Here is a 19,030-nt window from a genome sequence, read left to right as displayed (position 1 = left end):
CGTGCCTATCCTGTGTCAATCTTGCCATTTCTTGTGGGTTCCCTGACTTTTATTGGAATTGAATCAAATAATGATCTAGCTGCATTTTAAGCCTGTAGTGTGCGCACAGCCCATGCCTGAAATCTACAGAGTGTCATATTGAAGTATCAAAAGTTCCATGTACACAACACAGCTTTGCCTTGTAGGGTCTGCTAGCCAAACATGAGGCTTGCATTTCCACAAAACAATTTGGAAAGGGAAAATTGTTTAAAAAAAACAAACCGAGTGATTTAGTGTTACTTCTCAGGAAAAGAAAGCAATATACTTTTTAAAAAAGACATAAAGAAAGCAACGTGTTTTTGTCTTTCAAAAACTGACATTCTTTTGAACACAGGTGAGGTGAGGACAATATGTTACTTAGTTTTTTTAAGCCGTGGGTCCACTTTTCAAACATGAAAGGACAGAGGAGGGAGATTCGGCAATGGAGCCAAAAGGGCTGAAAGAGTTAAGGTCTCAACCACCCTGTTCCAAAAAGTGATTGATGATGGTGATGTGTAACATTTCAGCTGCTCCCCCACCCCACAAAAAACCCTCCCTCCTCTCTCTTTCAAAATTGTGCGGAAGTGGGAAAAGGAGGCAATGTTCTGTTGATCTGTTAAACCGAAGCTCCCTCTGCCTCTCTTATTTCCAGTGGCTGAAACTGTTGTTTCAGTTTGGGTTGGAGCTGGCCTGAAGTTATCCTGACATTTCTGGGAGGAGATCCAAAAAAGTGGTTTTGGAGGGGGGGGTAGGAGGAGGAAAAATAGAGGATAGGGAGAGGGAAGATTAGGAAAGGAGAGCAAGGTGAGGAGAAAGTCTTTCCTCAGTATCACATTTGTGCGGGTGTTTGAATTTTGCCTGGAAAATCTATTAGCCTTGATGCTTTGGCTCTCTGGAGAGAGACAAAGGAGCTGCACTCCACAGAGGAGGAGGAGGAGGGCATTGATGGGGAAGTTTGTGGGACTCTAAAAAGAGGGGGAAAGAGCACAGAGCTCCAGCAATAGCAGCAATTCTAACATCAGAGAAATGTGCCTCTCTGTGGCTGCCTCCTGAAAAGAAAAGGGAAAAAAAAGTCAGAACTGCGGCTAGATGGAGAAAAGCAAAGACCCTTTAGAAAAATCCCTTTCATTGCACCCAGCCTGGTGAAGAAAGTGAACAGAGAAAGAAAGGGGAAAACAGGAGGGAAGGGAGCCATCGTGAACTGGACATTGTCTGGAGCCCGTTTTGTGTAGCAGAAAAGCTGCCGAGCTGCCTACAGCAGATCTACATGGCAAAGCCCTCAGTCTAAGAGAAGGCTCCGAGAGAATCACTTCTTGAAAGGAGAGTTTCCCGGAAGGGTAAGTTTTGACACTGCTCTGCAACTATTGAGGGACAAGCTGACATTTGTGTATGTATATGTGTATTAAATGTGTAGGCAGATGCATGTGCGGAGGCAGATGTTTGAACAGATCCCAGTTGTCCATTGCTGATTATCTCAGTCGTTTCTCAGCCTATGTTTTCTTGAAATGAAATTTCCACACTGCTGCAGTGTGAACAACATAAAGATAGCAGCAAACCATCCTAATCTGATACACAAGCTGGCCAATCTGCCTTCTTTGAGAGAGAGAAACTAGAGAATGCTGTTCTCTATATATTCGTGCCTATGTTAAGAGTGGAGTTCCACCTAAAATGGAAAAGGGGGGCAAATTTGGAGGGTGCTGATTCTCAGAAATGTTGAAGGAAGTTCAAAGCATCTAAGAAAGATTAGGAAAATTTCTCAGGAAGGAAAGTGTTTTTGCAGTCTATATGAATACCCAGTATGGTCATTAACACTTGTCCCCATCTTCTTTTATTTTTAAAGTCAATCCCACAATGAAGTGGGCACCGGTTGTGAGTTTAACTGTGCTGTGGGCTGCATGGCTAGTTTGTGGCATGGAAAAGCCATTGAGGCAAGCTGACAGAGGGAGGCATGGAGTTAGGAGAGTGCCTCTGGCCTATAGGGGCAGTAGCAAATCAGCTGCACAGACGAGGAGAGCTGGTGTGTCCCACAGACTTTTAAGCCCTTCTGGGAGGTTTCCTCAACGTCCTCTTGTCAAAAGGGATTCTTTGGAACCAAAAAGGCCACAAGCAGCCCCACTAGAAGATGACTCCCGTGCCCAGGTGAAGACTGGTGGGACTAAAGTACGGCTGACACAAAGACCTAAGGTGGAAATGGTTAGGGATGAAGGGCCATCCACTGCGTTTCGATCGCGCACAGTGCGTTTCCCATCTGGGTCTAGTTCCCCCAACATTCTGGCTAGCTTTGCTGGGAAAAACAGAGTCTGGATTATCTCTGCTCCTCATGCCTCTGATGGCTATTACCGGCTCATGATGAGCCTTCTGAAGGATGATGTCTATTGTGAACTGGCCGAGAGGCATGTCCAGCAGATTGTCTTGTTCCATGAGGAGGGCGAAGAGGCAGGGACAGTCAGGAAGATAACCACGGAAGGGAAAATCCTGGAACAATCTCTGGATCCCAGCCTCATTTCCAAACTCATGAACTTTCTGAAGCTGGAGAAGGGCAAATTTGGCATGGTGCTGCTAAAGAAGACATTGCAAGTAGAGGAACGATACCCTTATCCAGTTAGGCTGGAGGCCATCTATGAAGTCATTGACCAGAGTCCCATCAGGAAAATTGAGAAAATAAGGCAAAAAGGCTTCATCCAGAAATGCAAAGCTGCTGGGACAGAGGGCCGGGTTGTTGAGGAAGGCAACAATGGTGCTAGTGTCACTAAGGCAACACCAGGTGGTGGACATGTCCAACCAGTATCCAGGAAAGAAGAAACAAGGAAAAGCATTGGGCAGCCAACACGGGCTAAAACTGTGAAGAAGTTTTCGACAACCACACTGTCTCCCCCTCCAACTAGGGCGCCGACTCTTCCTCCCACAATTCTCAGGCCAATCACCAGAATGATGACAATAGCAAGCAGGCCTACAACCGCCACCACCACCACTGTGCCGACTACACAGAGAACTTGGACCACAAAATCACACACCTTGCTTCCCACAGCTCCTGAGATGACTGACGCTCGGGTGACAGAGAGTTTCTCCTCCCCTGTATGGAAAGAGAATCGCAGAGAAAGGAATCCAGCCCACACACAGAGGCAACAGACCACTACAAGGAGACCCAGCAAAGCCACTCATTATGACACCCATTCAGAGGTCCCAACAACCACCTCGGAGCATCCCACGAGAGCAAGTGCCGGACGATACAGAGACAACCGCACAGACCGGAAGGACTATAATAGTCAAGGTTCCAGTGTCACAGCAGGCCAGCACAAGCCTGCTAAAAGCAAACCACCTAAAAAGAAAGCCCAAGAGAAAATACTGAGCAATGAATACGAGGATAAATACGACTCAGGACAGCCTGCTGTTCCTCGCTTAGAGGAAAATGTTCCGGCGGGACATATCCCGCCAAAGAAAGGGAAAGATCCAAGGAAACATGACCGCTTAGATAAACCTGAGAAGAAGAAGAAAGAAAGATCAGAGAAGAAAAACGAGAAACAGGCCAAGAAGGACAAAGCTGAAAAGAAAAACAAGCAAGAGAAAGAGCGCAACAAGAAAAACAAGAAAGGAAGCAAAGCGGACAGCGAGGGAGTCCTGAAGTCCAATGCCAAGCCTTTCACGCAAACCCCCAGGAAATCTGTGACAACACTTTTGGATTTATTTGAAGGCAGAAGACGTCTCCTGGTAAGTAGATTATACATGGGCATGCATCACTTAAGGTCAGTTCACAAGTTAGGCTGCAATCCTAAACCCACTTACCTGGGAGTAATCCCCATTGAATTACATAGGACTTACTTCTGATAACAATTGCACTGGAAGTTTCTTACTGAGGCCCTGTGTCTACCTTTATGTGTAGCAGCCAAAGCTGGCAACCATCACACACTTCTGTCTCCTGAAAGCCTTGGGTGCCCATTTTTCTTTATTTAAAACACTTCACTTGCTCTGGTGGCATCTCTTTGTCCCTAACTGCTTTCAGGGGAAAGCAGGTGATACCAGAGTGAGTTGAAAAGATATTGACAAATTCTGCTGGAAGGTAGGACTCAATGTCAGCCCAGTTTTATGCAGCCCTTGGCCTGATTTCAGGATCCCTCTGCAAGCAGTCATTTCAGACCTCTGTCAAGAGTGATCTGTTCCTCCCACACTAGAGAGAGGAAGAGAAAGAAAGACGGTGGCCCCACCCACTGTGGACTTCAACTCCTCCAACAGTCAGCAGATGGCCCCTGCCAGATTAACCCTGCTGGACTGTGGCCCTGAAACACTGCTCAGTGTCACCATCACATGACAGGGAAGAGGAACCCATGGCTCTCCAGATGTTGTTGGACTATCTCATATCTGACCATAGCCCATGATGGATGGGACTAATGATGGAGTTTGGTGACATCTGGAGGGCCACAGTTTCTCCACCCCTGCCTAATGATCTTTAGTCTGTCCTGGGCATATTCCAAAGGCATGAAGCCTAATAATGTGATGTATGCCTTATAAGTCTCATAGGGCATATGATGCAACCTTTCTCAATCATGTGCAGAAGCTGCCAGAAACCTATAACTGGGGAGCTGAAGATGGTATGATCTGTATTTTGCTAGTCCAGGGCTTAAAAGAAATCCAAATAAGGATGTGCTATGTTCAGCATGGTTGCGTTGTCACTGTTTTCATATATATTTGAACTCATAGCTCTTCCAGTTGACATCTGTTCACAGTAATGTTGATAACTTCTGGGTTTCAGAACCAAGCCAACTGTTTTTGGCACTTTTCCTGGGCAGGAACATAATGCATTTGCAAACATATCGCTTACAAAGTTGTTGGTGAGATGCACAGAGTTGCCTTTCTCTTAAGTAGAACAGCTTGTGATGAGCTTCTGAACCTTAAAAGCAGCACAACGTGGCTTTGCATCTCCAGAATTTAATAACTTCACCTTTTATTAGCCGGCTCCTCTCTGAAATCCTTTGACAGAGGACACAAAGCAATATGCTCAGATGTTTTCCTTGGCAGGAGGAATTCAGCTTGAAGGCATAGTGTGACAATTCAGACACCCTTCATAGGCCACATTTTTCATACACAGTAATCTCCATGAAACAAAAAGCATCTACATTACATCTCTTAAGTGTACAACATTTGTTTTGTTTGCCACAAAGTATAATGATTAGGAAACCATGCAATATAATGTGTGGCCCATAGCCTTTGGTAAAGAAAAGTTCCTTATTTTTGTGTGTGTGCCATATTCCCCTGAATGCTTACTGAGAAGTAAATGCAAATTGGTTGCAATGTGGCTTACTTCCAGGTAAGTGTGTACATGTTTTCAGCTTTACAGCACATACCTAGGGCATGCTGGCTGAGAAGTAAATTCCACTTAGTTCGATAGGATTTACTCCAAGGGCATAGGATTGCAGCCTTAGTGTGTTTTTCTTCCGCATATTAACCTGCTTAGCTGTTTGGTATAAATAACTGCTTGAGTTCTTTCATTTTGAGGGTGAATGCTTCTCCCAGATCTTAATTAATTAATTGGTTTATTAATTGTGATAATGATAATAATAATGATAATAAGAATAATACCTGGATTGTGCAAGGTCAGCTTTCTCTGTTGCTTGCAAAAAGGAATTAAGCAGCATGTACAAAAAAAAAGTTTTAAAGCAAAGTTTACGGCAGAGCAATGGCAGGTTATGCCCTGATAAAGCATCATTTCAGGTATGAGGAATACATACAGGAGTGTTTGTGTGCCTTTAATGAGGTGCTAACTTTTATGGAAAGAAATTAGTGGCAGGACAGGGTGAGGTCAGGATGAGATCAGGATGATAGTTAGCGGGATAAGCAGAGATATAGAATTGTAGAGTTGGAAGGGACCACGAGGGTCATCTAGTCCAACCGCCTGCAATGCAGGAATATTTTGCCCAACGTGGGGCTTGAACCCACAATCCTGATATTAAGAATCTCATGCTCAACTGACTGAGCATATAAAAAGCAGATTGCACTGACACTATAAGTAAATGAGACGAATGCTCTCATATTGCTCTTAAGATGCCTACAGAGAAACATTGCAAAGCAGAGCCACTGTTCAGGTGGTCAAAATCAGGTGCATCCACGACTATGATTTCTTAGCATGTGTTGGGTACTGAGGTCTATTCCACCAGTGAAAGCCCTGATTACTGTCCCATACATGGATTTGCCTCTTAATGAAGCATGCGCCCGTGAGTGGATTTAAACTATAAGCCTTGTTTGCAAATGCAGCACCAACCATACATTTATTATTATTATTGATTTACTTTGCAAACTGTTTAGACCACTTAAATATGAAAATATCCAAGCAATGTTTTGGAGGGGGGGTGGCGGGTGGAGAGAGCCTTGTGCCTTAAAGGTGCTTTCAATGTATTGTGAATTGACAGGCAACTTTCTTTCTAGCATTGTTTCAACCAAAGCAATCAATCTTTCTTTTCAAAGTGTAGCAGATTAGAAAATGTAACCTAATCTTCATAGTTTGACCTTCATAGTGAAGTCCTAATACTTAGCAGGTTATGGTGGTTTAGATTTAGGGAAAGTCCTTGATCAAAGCAGAGAAGAGATGCCAACTGATCAGGACATAATGTCTTGGTCTGTTTGCTATGTCTTGGCCTGCTCCTGTGACGTCAACAGCAGCCAGATTGGTAGAAATCTGCAAGATAAACTTTTTAATGGTATGGAGACATTCAAGGTCCTGTTAAAGAAACAGAAGCAAGAGCCAACTCTGAAATCTAGACTTATCACTGGCTTTGACTTCCTGACTTCCACCTACTGTTTGTGTCTGTGGTTTTGCTTCAGGCCCATCTGTTTTGGCTCAGTTACGTTGCTTTTGTTTGCTACTCTGCGGTGTGGAAGGGCAGTCTGAAAACCTGAGTTCATCCCCACAGAGGATGCAGCCAGTCTGCATGTATAACATATACTAAAATTAACCCCCTGCATGAACAGGCCTCCCCACATTTTTTAAAAAGAGTGAAATATACCAGTATTTGCTTACAAAACAGCTGCTCAATGTGAGTAGGGGAAATTGGGATTGCTATGGAGCAGGGAGCAACAAAAGTGGTAGGTATAAGCAACAAATAATCTCCTGCTATCACTTTTGAGGTAGGAACTGGAGAGAAATACAATTTTGTTTGTGTTGTAATGAGAAGCTACCCAACTTGCACCAAGGAAGGGTGGCGCTGCAGACCTGATCTCCCAGCACCACTTATCAAGATGGTATAGGGTACTGTAGGGCAGTAGCAAGTTTGGGGTGGTGTGGGTGCACCAGCAGAAACAATCTGGTGCTGCTACCAGATTGCATGTGCACCACCTAGACCTCACTGCTACTCTGTGTCCACACTGTCTCGGTAGGCAGTGGCAAAATGGCACCAGGAGGCTAAGTCCATGGCGGGACAGCCCCCACACTTCCTGCCTGCTCCTGCCTGGAGGGGAGATAGGATATAAATGTAAATAATTGTTGGGTTGGATCAGACTTAGTCATAGATGTATTGAAATCAATGGGACTTAAGATCATCATGGCTAATTTAAGCCCCACTGATTTTAATGGATCTGTACTTCAGTATGACTAAGTCTGGATCTGACCCATTATATTGGATTTCTTGCTAAGGGCTGTGTGTGTATGAAGCAGTGGCAGTTCTGAGGCTTGAATTTGGCGACTTCAAGGCTGGAGGCAGAAGCTTCCACTTCATACCTCTAGGAGTTCAAGGAAACTATGAAAGTTCAGGAATTTTAAGGCAGTGTCACAAAATGGCCTCTGGCTTTTGTTGGCTGTAATCAAGGTACTCCTTGACTTCATCAGTCTTTAGCTGCCCAAACCTTGTTCATTTTGTTTCTTCTGTTCCTGTCCATTCAAGTCCATTTCCATGTTCTGTGCTATTGGCTGCCTTCTGGATACTGACCTTTGCCTGACCATGGTGCAATTGCTTAGAGAGCGTTTAGGAATGATAATTAAATAGACCCCTCAGGCATTACTCAGATCCTGGCCTGCGACTCCTCATGCCTGACTGCGTTCCCAATCAACAGCCAAGTTTCTGGCAGTGCACTACAATCTGATCCAGTCCTATGTAAATAAAAGGCAAACACCGTTGGTTTGCTGCCGGGTGAGAAATTAAAACCAGCCACCACTTTTATCTAAAGTTCCAGTTGCAAAAGGTTGATAGAAAGAGGACTTCCCTTTAGCGTATTACCATATCGAACTGGCTTAGCACAAGCACACAAGCGAGGGTGTTCCCAGTGAGGAGACTGTGGTGTTTCTCAAAGGTTAAGCAATGGCTATTTCCCCCTGGAATTTCTGGCCTGCAGTAAGTTGCCACATAATGCAAAAAGCTAATTTTCTTTCTTTATTAAAAAAATGTTTACATACCGCTGCAACATAAAGTTATATCACAGCGGTTTTCAACATAAAACCAAACAATATAACCAGAAAAAGTTAAAAAATAATTTAAAAGCAAAACAAATTAAAAACAATCAACATTAGATCATTGTGTGGGGGTGTACTCTGAATTGCCTGCATACCCAGTGGTACAGGAAGTTTTCAGCAGGCCTTTAAAAGTTGGCACAGAAGGTGCCTGCTGAATCTCTATGGGCAGGGAGTTCCACAGGACTGGGCTAATGACACAAGGCTCGGTTTCTTGCTGTCAAACAAGCCTCACCAACACAGGAAAGGAGCAAAGATGCTCCTGCAGATGATCTCAGTGACTGATCTGGGATAGAAGTGTTCAGGTGATCTCTGTGGTGTCCTGAACCCAAGTTGTTCAGGGCTTTGTAAATCAATACACCAACCCTGAATGTGACTTGGTAGCAGGCAGGCGATTGTGACATTTGTTGTCAGGGTTTACCTCAGTTAATAGTTTTCTGAAAGACCTTCCCCCCCTCCCCGCGGCTTCCACTGTGTACTTAAACAGTCACGTATAACACACCCTATTCTTATTTGCAACACGCTTAAGGCATTGTTTAATTGTTTTACATAGGAAATCTGGGGGCTGGGGTAGGCATTGCATTTGCTAGGTGATCAGCATAGAGAATTTTGTCATCCCTTTTGGAAGCCATCACTGACATGCGGCAGGGGCAGAAAAACTCCCTCTGGCTTGGAGCCAAATATTCTACTGTGCAGAGGGTGGAGGGCACTCCCCCCCCTGAAAACTGGACTTGAGGGGTCAGGGGACACTCTAGAGCAGTGGTTTTCAACCCCGGGGTGTCAGGGGTGCCACAGGCAACACTGGCCTCTGCCCCTCTTTCCTTCTCTCCCTCCTCTGATGCCCTCTCGCATCTTCCTCCCAAAGGCTTGCACAGCTGTTCATTGCGGCAGCCCTGGCTACAAGCTCCTCAGGTGAATAGTGCCCCTGGGGCTGGCCAGGGGGTGTTTCCCAGGCCCCTGTGGGGCAGTGTAAGGAGGCCCCTCTCTTTGGGGCGGGGGGGCAGCTCGGAGACCAATGGAAGCAGCTGTGGCTGTCCAGAGGACTCTCAAGGAGAGGGGAGAGGAGGCCGAGGGAACACTCCCCAAGAGAGGGTGTTTGAAAAGGGGTGAGGGGGTGCCAGCTCTGCAGGCAAGGGGTGACATAACTGGGTTCCTGAGCGCACGGGGGTGCCGCAGAAAGAATGTAGTTGGTCAAGGGAGCCGTGGGCCCCAAAAGGTTGAAAACCTCTGCTCTAGAGTGTTTTGGGGGGACTTTTTTGCTGGGGAGGGTATGGCCACACACATGCATAAGTGCAGCTTTGGATAAAAGCATATGTAATTAGCTCTGACTCATATGGTGAGCTGAGAGTTGCATTAAACATTCTAGATGGGAGGATAGAAGCAGATCCCTCTGGCAAATATATTATGTAGGCCAGGCCTCAGGGCTGCATCCAGTGCTAGTCCTACTCAGAGGAGGCCCATTGAAATTAAGGACCAACTTAGGCTCATTATTTGGTCTACTCTGAGTAGGGCTAGCATTATATACAGCCCGTTGTCTACGAGTTGTTGTGAAAACCCTGGGAGTATTATCTATGTATGACTTCCGATACTAACACGGTTCAAAAACCAACAATCTAAACCTTCTGTTCTGTCATCTTCCTAGCTGATCACAACTCCCAAGCTTGACAGCACCATGTATGTGCAACAGAGAGATGAGTATCTGGAGAGCTTTTGCAAAATGGCAACTAGAAAAATCTCAGTGATCACCATCTCTGGCACCGTGAACAACAGCCACATGAAGATCGACCACTTCCAGCTAGGTTGAAAATTCTTTCCTTTCATTTCTTTCTGCGCGATAGACGCATGAAACTAGTGTGTTTGCTTGTTTTTTAAAAAAATTAAAAACCCTGAGAGTTCCTTTGTGGTAATATGGTTCTTCCCTCTCCCACCCTTTGTATTTGCATAGTTGGCATTTCCCCCGTTTGGTTTTCCATGGCAAAATGTTCAAATAATTGGAGCATCACTGCGCTGGTCTATCAAGTCAATGGCCATGCCATAAGCCAGGAAGTCATTTGGTTCAAGACTAGGAACATCTCCTGTCTCCAGATCTTTGTATACCAGCCCCTTTCAGGTGTTTATTTATTCCTAGAGCGGCTACTGGGCTGTCCACATGGCCCCCTCCACCTCTGACCTTGTCATGAGTGGAAAGTTCTGAAGATGCATTCAACTAAACATGGCATTTGGCTTTCCTGTGACCAAGAGCCCTCTGTGATGTAGGTTCCCAGTTACAGGGAGGACTGTAAGCCCATTCAGAAGAATGTGCTTACAATCCCCTTCAGACCTTCCCACTCTCAGTTGAGGATGGGGGTGGCATGTGTGACCTATGGACAGAATAAAGATGAACACCTAAATAGGGTTTTTGATTCTGCTCATATGCTCAGTGTCCAGCTTATTTTGCAGGTCTTTGGTTATAGGCTCATATTATCTAACACACACAAACCTGACTGGCTAGTGTTAAAAAAAGAAGTAACTGACCTTTGTCCTTGTGTTCACACTTGTCATTCAGTGAACCTTACATTCTTGCTGTGAAACAATGACAATTTTATAAAGTTTTATAAGACATGTTTGATTGGTTTTGTATGAAACCAATACAACAATAACGATAAACTAATAAAATTCACATCGAGGCAAAGTTCATTTGTCATGAGTCCTTGGAAAGTTTGATAGTTTAATTGCAGTATAACCTCATTTATCTGAATAGTTTAGATGGAAATCTAAAGATTCACGTGCTCTTAAGTGTTCCTGTTTACAGAGGAGTGCATGAAGTAGTGCAGAAATTGATATTTAGCTGTAAAAGCAGATTTGGGCTACCGTTGAATGCTTTTGAAATTGCATTCATGTAGGTTGTTACAGATGCAGCCTTTCTTCATAATCATAATGTTTCAAAATATACTGATTTCCTAATATTTCCAAGTATTGGATTTGGGCTGCTCCTTGGATGTTCCTCTTTGCAGGGGAGAATTACACCACAGGAGTTCTTTTTTCAGGCCGTGAGGGTCTGAGAAAGAATGAATGATGAGGACGCTTTATACAGATAAAAAAGTTTTTTGATATCTTATTCATGGGCAAGAGCTGCACTGCTGTGTAAACATAAACAAACAAACATACTTGGCCTCAATTAGTTTAAAGTGTCAAAATACCAACTTTGAATAGGGAACAGCAGGAGCTTAAAATAGATCCTGGAATTTAGCACCCCCATCCCATGAAATCTCTTACCAGTTCTCTCTCCCCCCCCCCCATGGCATTTCTGGTTGGCTTTTTGACCTACTCTATTTGGTTTCATCTTGTGGCATTAACTTGCATATTGTACAGAAGCCTTATAAAAGTGATTTGTGTAGTCTAGCCTTCATGGACTTACGCACCTTAAAGAAACCAAAACCTTAAGGAAGTAAACACTTTATACACCCTTGACTGATGTAAGTTTTGTACTGACAAACAGCACAATTCTATACAAATTAATGCAGAAATAAGATCCATTGAGTTCAGTGACACCTAACCCCAGGACAATGGGTACAGGGCTGCAACCTAAGTATCTAACATTATGTCTCTGGGTTGATGGTGTCAAGGTTCTCACTGGTCTCCCTTCTATTATTTGGGCTGTTTTGCATTAGCAGCTTCATATATGAATGGTGCTCAAAATCCTTGTTTAGGAAGAAGTAATGTTTTTAAAAACTTCACTCACTTCCCCCTTGAAAAGACTAAATCAGTATGATTTGGTGGGTACGTCTGAACAGAAGGCGAACGGAAGAACTTTCCCCCCTCTCCCTTGCTGTTCAAAAGTGATTTAGGCTTGTTTGGCACTAATCTCCATGTTGTTTTCCTTTAAAGACAATGAGAAGCCCATGAAAGCGATAGAGGATGAAGACCTCGTGGACCAGCGTCTCATCAATGAGCTGAGGAGAGAATATGGAATGACATACAATGACTTCTTCATGGTGCTAACTGACACTGATATGAGGGCCAAGGTAGGGAGAAGTATATTAGCCTGGGGCAGGAGAGATGCAAGAGTGAGGATGAATCAGGACAGAGTGGAGCAAAAAACTGTGCTAGTACCTGAAGAAGCAAAAGAAGTTGCAGATGGTAGGAATCATGGAACCCAAATCCAGATGATAGGAACCAGGGATTTTGGTGGGGAAATGCTCACTTGTATGCTTACAGGTCGTGGTATTAGGAATGGAGGAATAATTTGATTTTGGTTGCATTTTAATGAGAAATTATCTAATTCACACTTATTGAACCAATATAAAAGCCTAATCCTTCAAAATCTGCGCTTCTCCGAATATTGTAATGCAGTTCCTTAACCAAAACATGTTTACAAAAGAGCATATATTTGGAGAAAGTCTGCACAAAAATGCATAAATTAGGGGAAATAACATACAATAGTGCATTATATTATCATGAAATGCTTGCAAAAATACAGTCAAAACTGGATATATATATATATATATATATATATATATATATATATACTAAAACTAAAATGCTGAGGAATTTCATGAAGATTTTCTAAAATGCAAGTTGCTACAGAAATGTGGAGAATTGAATTAAAGATTGGATGAACGAGAAACCAAAGCTGACAGATTCATCCATTCCTTCATGGCATTCAGCTCCTACCACAGAATGACCCTGCAAAGTGACAGAAGGCACTCACTATAAAAATCTTCAGTAGCATGAACATTACTTTATTTGCATGTGATATTTAATTTACCGGTATACTCGACCTTTATTTCATCATGCAACTCAAAATGGCAGACACAGAATTTCCCGACCAGAACCAGACCTCCTTCGCTCACGTGCTTTCAACCATGTCTGAGACCCATCAGTGTTAATCAGTCAGGAAGAATGAAGCTGACAGTATAATGACATTGGCCATTAACTTTCAGTGGGAAAGCAGATGCTAAGAGATTTGTTTGCAGTCAAACCGTTTCTCAATGTTTCCTTTCACAGCAATACTATGAAGTGCCCATAGCAATGAAGTCTGTTTTTGATTTGATTGACACCTTCCAATCACGTCTCAAAGATATGGAAAAGCAGAAACGTGACGGCATTACCTGCAAAGATGACAAGAAACAGTCCCTGGAAAACTTTTTGTCCAGGTATTTCCTAAAGCCCACCTGTGGCTATGCCAGAGCTCTTTAATAATGCAAATTGGTTTAATATTAAGCACTTGTTGAACATGTATTTTCCATTAACTGATTACTCTGGTCAAAAACTCGCAATCATCTTCATAGTAGTTAGTTCCAAAACAGAGAGGTGGTTGAGTTCAGACCTGTTTATTGTTTCCAATGAATATCCACTGAAATTAATAGACCTAAGTCATGTTCATTCACTTTAGTAGGTTTATTCATAGTAAGACTAGCATTGGATACAACCCTACATTTCTGCCAATGGGGAAACCGCACAATTTTGTTTGCAATTAAATATCTAGTAATTAAAGTTAGATACCTAATAATTAAATTTGAGCACAGAATGAGGGAAGTACATTTAGAAATAACCACTTATAAGAACATTTATAAATGGAAATATCTCCAAACATCATGTTTATTATCCTCACCCCCACCCCTACAAAATGGGCATTCACTGATTGTAATGGAGAGAGAGACCTCTCATTTTCTATGAGCGTTGGCAGTACTAATTTGTTTTCTATAATTACCTCTCCCCCGAATGAAACAGCAGGCAGCAGCATAATTTCTCAGCCATTGCTTCCCTGGGAAAAGCATTCAAAATAATGGTGTTGATTGTTCTTAATTTGCATGTCAAGCCCCAGCAAAGTGAACAACCGGTGGTGCCGCGGGTCGGGGTGGGGTGGGGAGAGAAAACTCTCCAGATTCAGAGAGGCAGGCTCCTAATTTGTCTCAAGTTAGAGAACCCAGTCTCAGACTCCAGTTCTAAACACACATGCTTGGGAGCACGTACCATTGATTTCAGTGGGATTTACTACTAAGTAACCATGCATAGGACTATGTGGTAACAGCTAATAAAATGACTAAGGGATTGTCAGGTTTAATGAATTGGGGGAGGAAGGAGAGGAAGCACACATACTGTTAAAGAAGGGAAAGGGAAAGTTCAGGAAGATAGGTATAAACAGGAGAGCAGAGGTTCCATCTGTAAGACAACATCTGTAGCTGTTTAAGATACCATTTCCTGCTTTGAAACGGCACATGTTACTCTGTACATTTCTCTCTATATAGTTAGCTTTGGCTCTTCTGTTTTTTAATGTACAAAATAACCCACACTCATTCACTTTCCTGAATAAAGCAATGGAAGGTGATCTTCAAAGGAGAGGTGTGGGGAAGCTCAAATGGAAAAAGTATTTCATTTACATTAGTTCTGCCTGCCTAGGGGGAAAAAAACTTGAAATTTTGACAGCACAACAGAATAACCTGAAACCTAAAATGGCATTTCAAAGACATTTGAGCACAATTGCTTCCTCATGTTTGCAGTATGTTTGATCCACACAACTTAAATCTGATTCCTGCTAGAACCAACAGGACTAAATTCAGTTTGAAATAATCTTTGTGAATAGATTTTCTCCACCTATTCTCATTCCAGATTCCGATGGAGGAGAAGGTTGCTAGTGATATCTGCTGCCAACGACGAAGACTGGGCATATTCACAGCAGCTTTCAGCCCTTACAGGGCAAGCCTGCAATTTTGGTAAGTCTGCATATGCTTGCTTTCAAGCTAGTAACTACTCTTGGTTTTGTTTGTTTTTGAAGTCCTTTGCACCCGCGTGAGGACCTTCAAGCACATGGGCCAGATTTAGCTTATTAACTACTCATAACCCTATACATTTGGCTAGTACCATTTGCTACAGCAATCCTGTTCTTTTCATGGGATGTATAGTATGAGGGAGGTGCATCTAAGAGCAATTTTACCCATGGCAACCTGGATGTGACGGCTGCCAAAAATTGCTTGAGTGCACTCTGTGCAAGGTTTGGAACATGTACCAGTCTGATCATTTGAAGAGCTTTGCATGCCAGCAAAAATGTCTAGTGCTGGCATGGAGAGATTGTCTATGTGATCAAGTAGAAGAGGCTGGCAGCTTCCACATGCGTAGTGCATGAGAACTGGGCATACAACCGCAGACCTAATTCATTGGCATTCAGCATTTCATTGCCTAGAAGAGCCTTTGCCAACCCGGTGTCCTCCAGATGTTTTGGGGCTGATGGTGGTTGTAGTCTAAAGCAGACATCAGGCTAGCCTCCAACATCTGTTTCGCCAAGACATAGCAGGGAATGAGCCTCCTCAAATCCTTGTGGACTGCTTGAATCAAGTGATTCTTTAGTACCTTCTTTGATCGCTGTAAAATAACAGTTTTTAAGTTTAGAATCTGTGCTCAAATTATTGGGAGTGGGGAAGGTAGGAGGAAATCTATAACCTCCCCGCAATTTTAGCCTGATCATGGTTCCTCTGTAGCCTTCTAAAATAATTAGCAAAGAGCATCTTCCATCCGCAGATTTGGGCAAATCTATGCAATGTTCCTAAAGAAACTGCATATCAGCCTCCTGTATTTTGAGCTTATACAATTGTGGGTGGGTGTACATCTGAGAATTTTGCAGTACGTTAATATTTGCCTTTCACTTAGTAGAAAAAGCTGGCATCAGTCTTTGGCACCCTTCTTGTTTTAACAGGTCTGCGTCACATAACTGTCCTCAAGCTGTTAGGTGTGGGAGAAGATATTGGTGGAATGCTGGAATTGTATCCAATCAATGGTGAGAAATTATTTTGAGTTTGTAAGACAGCTCTGTGTGAGCCTATCATTCTGAGCCATACACCTGTATGATGTATCACAATTATTATTTTAAAAAGTAGAATGCATATTATTGTAAGTTTATTTTCAGAAGTTGTTCTCAAATGGGTCTTGAGTTGTGGCTGCAAGAAAGGTCATAGAACGTGAATGAGAGTCACACATGAAGCTACAGCACAGTCCTATCTCGCGCAAATCCTGGAACATGCTGTATCCCAGTAACAACACTTGAGAAATTTTTTTAAGGAACTTCCCACTGTGGAACTTCCCATGGCCCTAGTTTGTTTTAGTGGGCAAACAGACGTATGAAAAGCAGGCCTCTACAGTGCTTGTTTAAACTTAATTTATTATGTTCTGTATTTATCCAACATTATTATTAAGTTGCCTTGTGAGTTTCCTGAAGCCAGGAGGACAAAAAACAATCAGCCTTCCTCAGCTGTAGTCTTCTTCGGGCATTATGCCCAAACAGGAAATAGGGCACACTGTGCATACTGACCTTGCTGCCAAAGTCCCTATCCCACTTGCTTGGTCCCTGACCTTCCTATGTTGAGCCAAGAAGAACTGAAGAGGGCTTCTGGCTGCATTCGGTTTAACATGAGTAGAAGACTCAATGTGATTAGGAGCTAGTGTGGTCACAGCATGAATAGGGATGGTGAGACAGGGCCTCCATGACTTCTGCGTAGGTTGATATTTCCTCTTCAAACATAACACCTCAAAGCCTCTGGAGAAGCACACACACACACACACAGAGAGAGAGAGAGAGAGAGAGAGAGAGAGAGAGAGAGAGACTGTATATTTAAAGTTACCAGCTAGATTAACAATATGTAACAACTGAAAAAACGGGCAAGATACAAAATTATCGTACAGTGGTACCTCAGGTTACATATGCTTCAGGTTACATACGCTTCAGGTTACAGACTCCGCTAACCCAGAAATAGTGCTTCAGGTTAAGAATTTTGCTTCAGGATGAGAACAGAAATCGTGCTCTGGCGGCGCAGCGGCAACAGGAGGCACCATTAGCTAAAGTGGTCTTCAGGTTAAGAACAGTTTCAGGTTAAGTACGGACCTCCGGAATGAATTAAGTACTTAACCTGAGGTACCACTGTACTTCCCCAAGTCTTTCATGCTATAATTCAATATAAGGAGAAAATAATTCAGGGCAGTACATCTAGTGAAAGGGGTGGGGGGCAGGAATGAGATACCACAAGCTGGCACAATTCTCTTCCAGTTGGAAAAACTCAGTTATATAAACACGAGTAATTCAACTGAACTAGAGGAGCTCAATGGCACTCCCTTTTAAACCAAAAACACACGTTCCCCTTATTAACCTGCATCCCACAGATATCCAAGAATAGAAATGGAGCCCCGTTTGCTTCCAAAGGGCACTGGAAAGCCAAAGAATTTGAGCACTGAGGAAACGAGATCCTAGTGGATACACTTTCAGTCCACAGTGAGGTTAATGTGTCACGGAAACCTGACTATTTTCCAAAAAAAGGCATCTTGCTTTTTATTGCTGTGGGCAGGAAATGATGTGCACTTGGCTGCCCAGAGTCCTCTCAACCACCATCACGCCTCCAGCCTGTTCTACTTCAGCTGCATATATAGTACGCTCGAATACATATTTTGCTTTTAAGAATGACTTGTCTGTGTGTCATAAGATGCTGACGCAATTCCCAATCTCTGTCTCCTCCTAGGGAGCTCCAGCGTGGACAGGGAAGAGCTCCCTGCTCATTTGGTGAAAGATATCCGCAATTATTTCCAGATCAGCCCCGAATATTTCTCTATGCTTCTGGTTGGAAAAGATGGGAACGTCAAATCCTGGTACCCTTCCCCAATGTGGTCCATGGTGATTGTGTATGATTTGATTGACTCTATGCAACTTCGGCGGCAGGAGATGGCCATCCAGCAGTCTCTTGGCATGCGGTGCCCAGAAGACGAATACGCCGGGTATGGATACCATGGTTATCACCAAGGGTACCAGGAAGGCTACCAAGATGATTACCGCCATCATGAAAGTTACCACCATGGATACCCCTATTGAAATTAGGAACTTAACCTTTATCTGCACCCTGCTTTCATCTTAGTAGCCATTCAGACCACAAGCAGCCAGATGTGGGAAGCATTTGATGGTCACCTGACCATGTTTCTTTTCTTCCCTCGTTCAGTCAAGGGACTACTAAAGTATCAGACTTTGGCCTTCTCTATAACACGCATGATGTGAAATAGGTCAAGCCAGTATCATTGGTGCCTTATGGAATAAAGACTCCTTTATATTCTGGAGCCCTTCTAATCTGAAGGTATATCTTGGTGCTATGTATGTATAGAAACCCCCACCACCCACAAACCCCACACACCCTGACTCCAGTGATGGGCATTGTACTGTAGGCAGAATATAAACTGTAAAATAAGACACTAACACTCCTATAGCTTCCTGTTTCCCCATGCCGAGGGAGGAAATATTTATTAGAAAATGTTGTGAATTTTTGCTGAAGTGGAGGAATGGTGGATCATATTACAAAATTTGCCGCTCAAAAGAAATCCTTTTAGAAAAACTAATGTTAAAGGGTTGGTTTTTTAATTAAAAAAAATGTTTGGGGTAGAATGATTTATTTTATAACATGCCAGCTCTGTAGTATAATGGTTTCACCTGTTATGGAAAACTTGAGATTGTTAAAGGTTTGAAATAATACAGTGAGAGATGATTTTGTGCCAAGCATGTTGCTGCTTTAGCTGTGCCTCTTTATCTTGTTAAGAGTTTTTCTCCCTTTGAAGGCAGGAAGACATTCAGCTCAG

The 19,030-nt window shown here is 43.1% G+C and overlaps 1 protein-coding gene across 1 annotated transcript; it reads left to right on the top strand.

Annotated features, from left to right (window-relative positions):
• The first annotated feature begins 604 nt into the window (after window positions 1-604).
• Window positions 605-18,950, top strand: CCDC80 (coiled-coil domain containing 80). The gene is made up of 8 exons (XM_081198962.1): window positions 605-1,355; window positions 1,859-3,726; window positions 10,092-10,248; window positions 12,317-12,453; window positions 13,436-13,584; window positions 15,041-15,144; window positions 16,122-16,202; window positions 17,932-18,950. The coding sequence occupies exons 2-8, from the start codon at window positions 1,870-1,872 to the stop codon at window positions 18,276-18,278; spliced, it is 2,832 nt and encodes a 943-aa protein (XP_081055088.1). The 5' UTR covers window positions 605-1,355; window positions 1,859-1,869; the 3' UTR covers window positions 18,279-18,950.
• Window positions 18,951-19,030: the final 80 nt, after the last annotated feature.

The sequence above is a fragment of the Podarcis bocagei genome, assembly GCF_964188305.1.
Source record: "Podarcis bocagei genome assembly, chromosome: 6".
Taxonomy (NCBI): Eukaryota; Metazoa; Chordata; class Lepidosauria; order Squamata; family Lacertidae; genus Podarcis; species Podarcis bocagei.
Note: the sequence above shows the minus strand (reverse complement) of the source record. Positions and strands in the feature narration are given on the sequence as shown.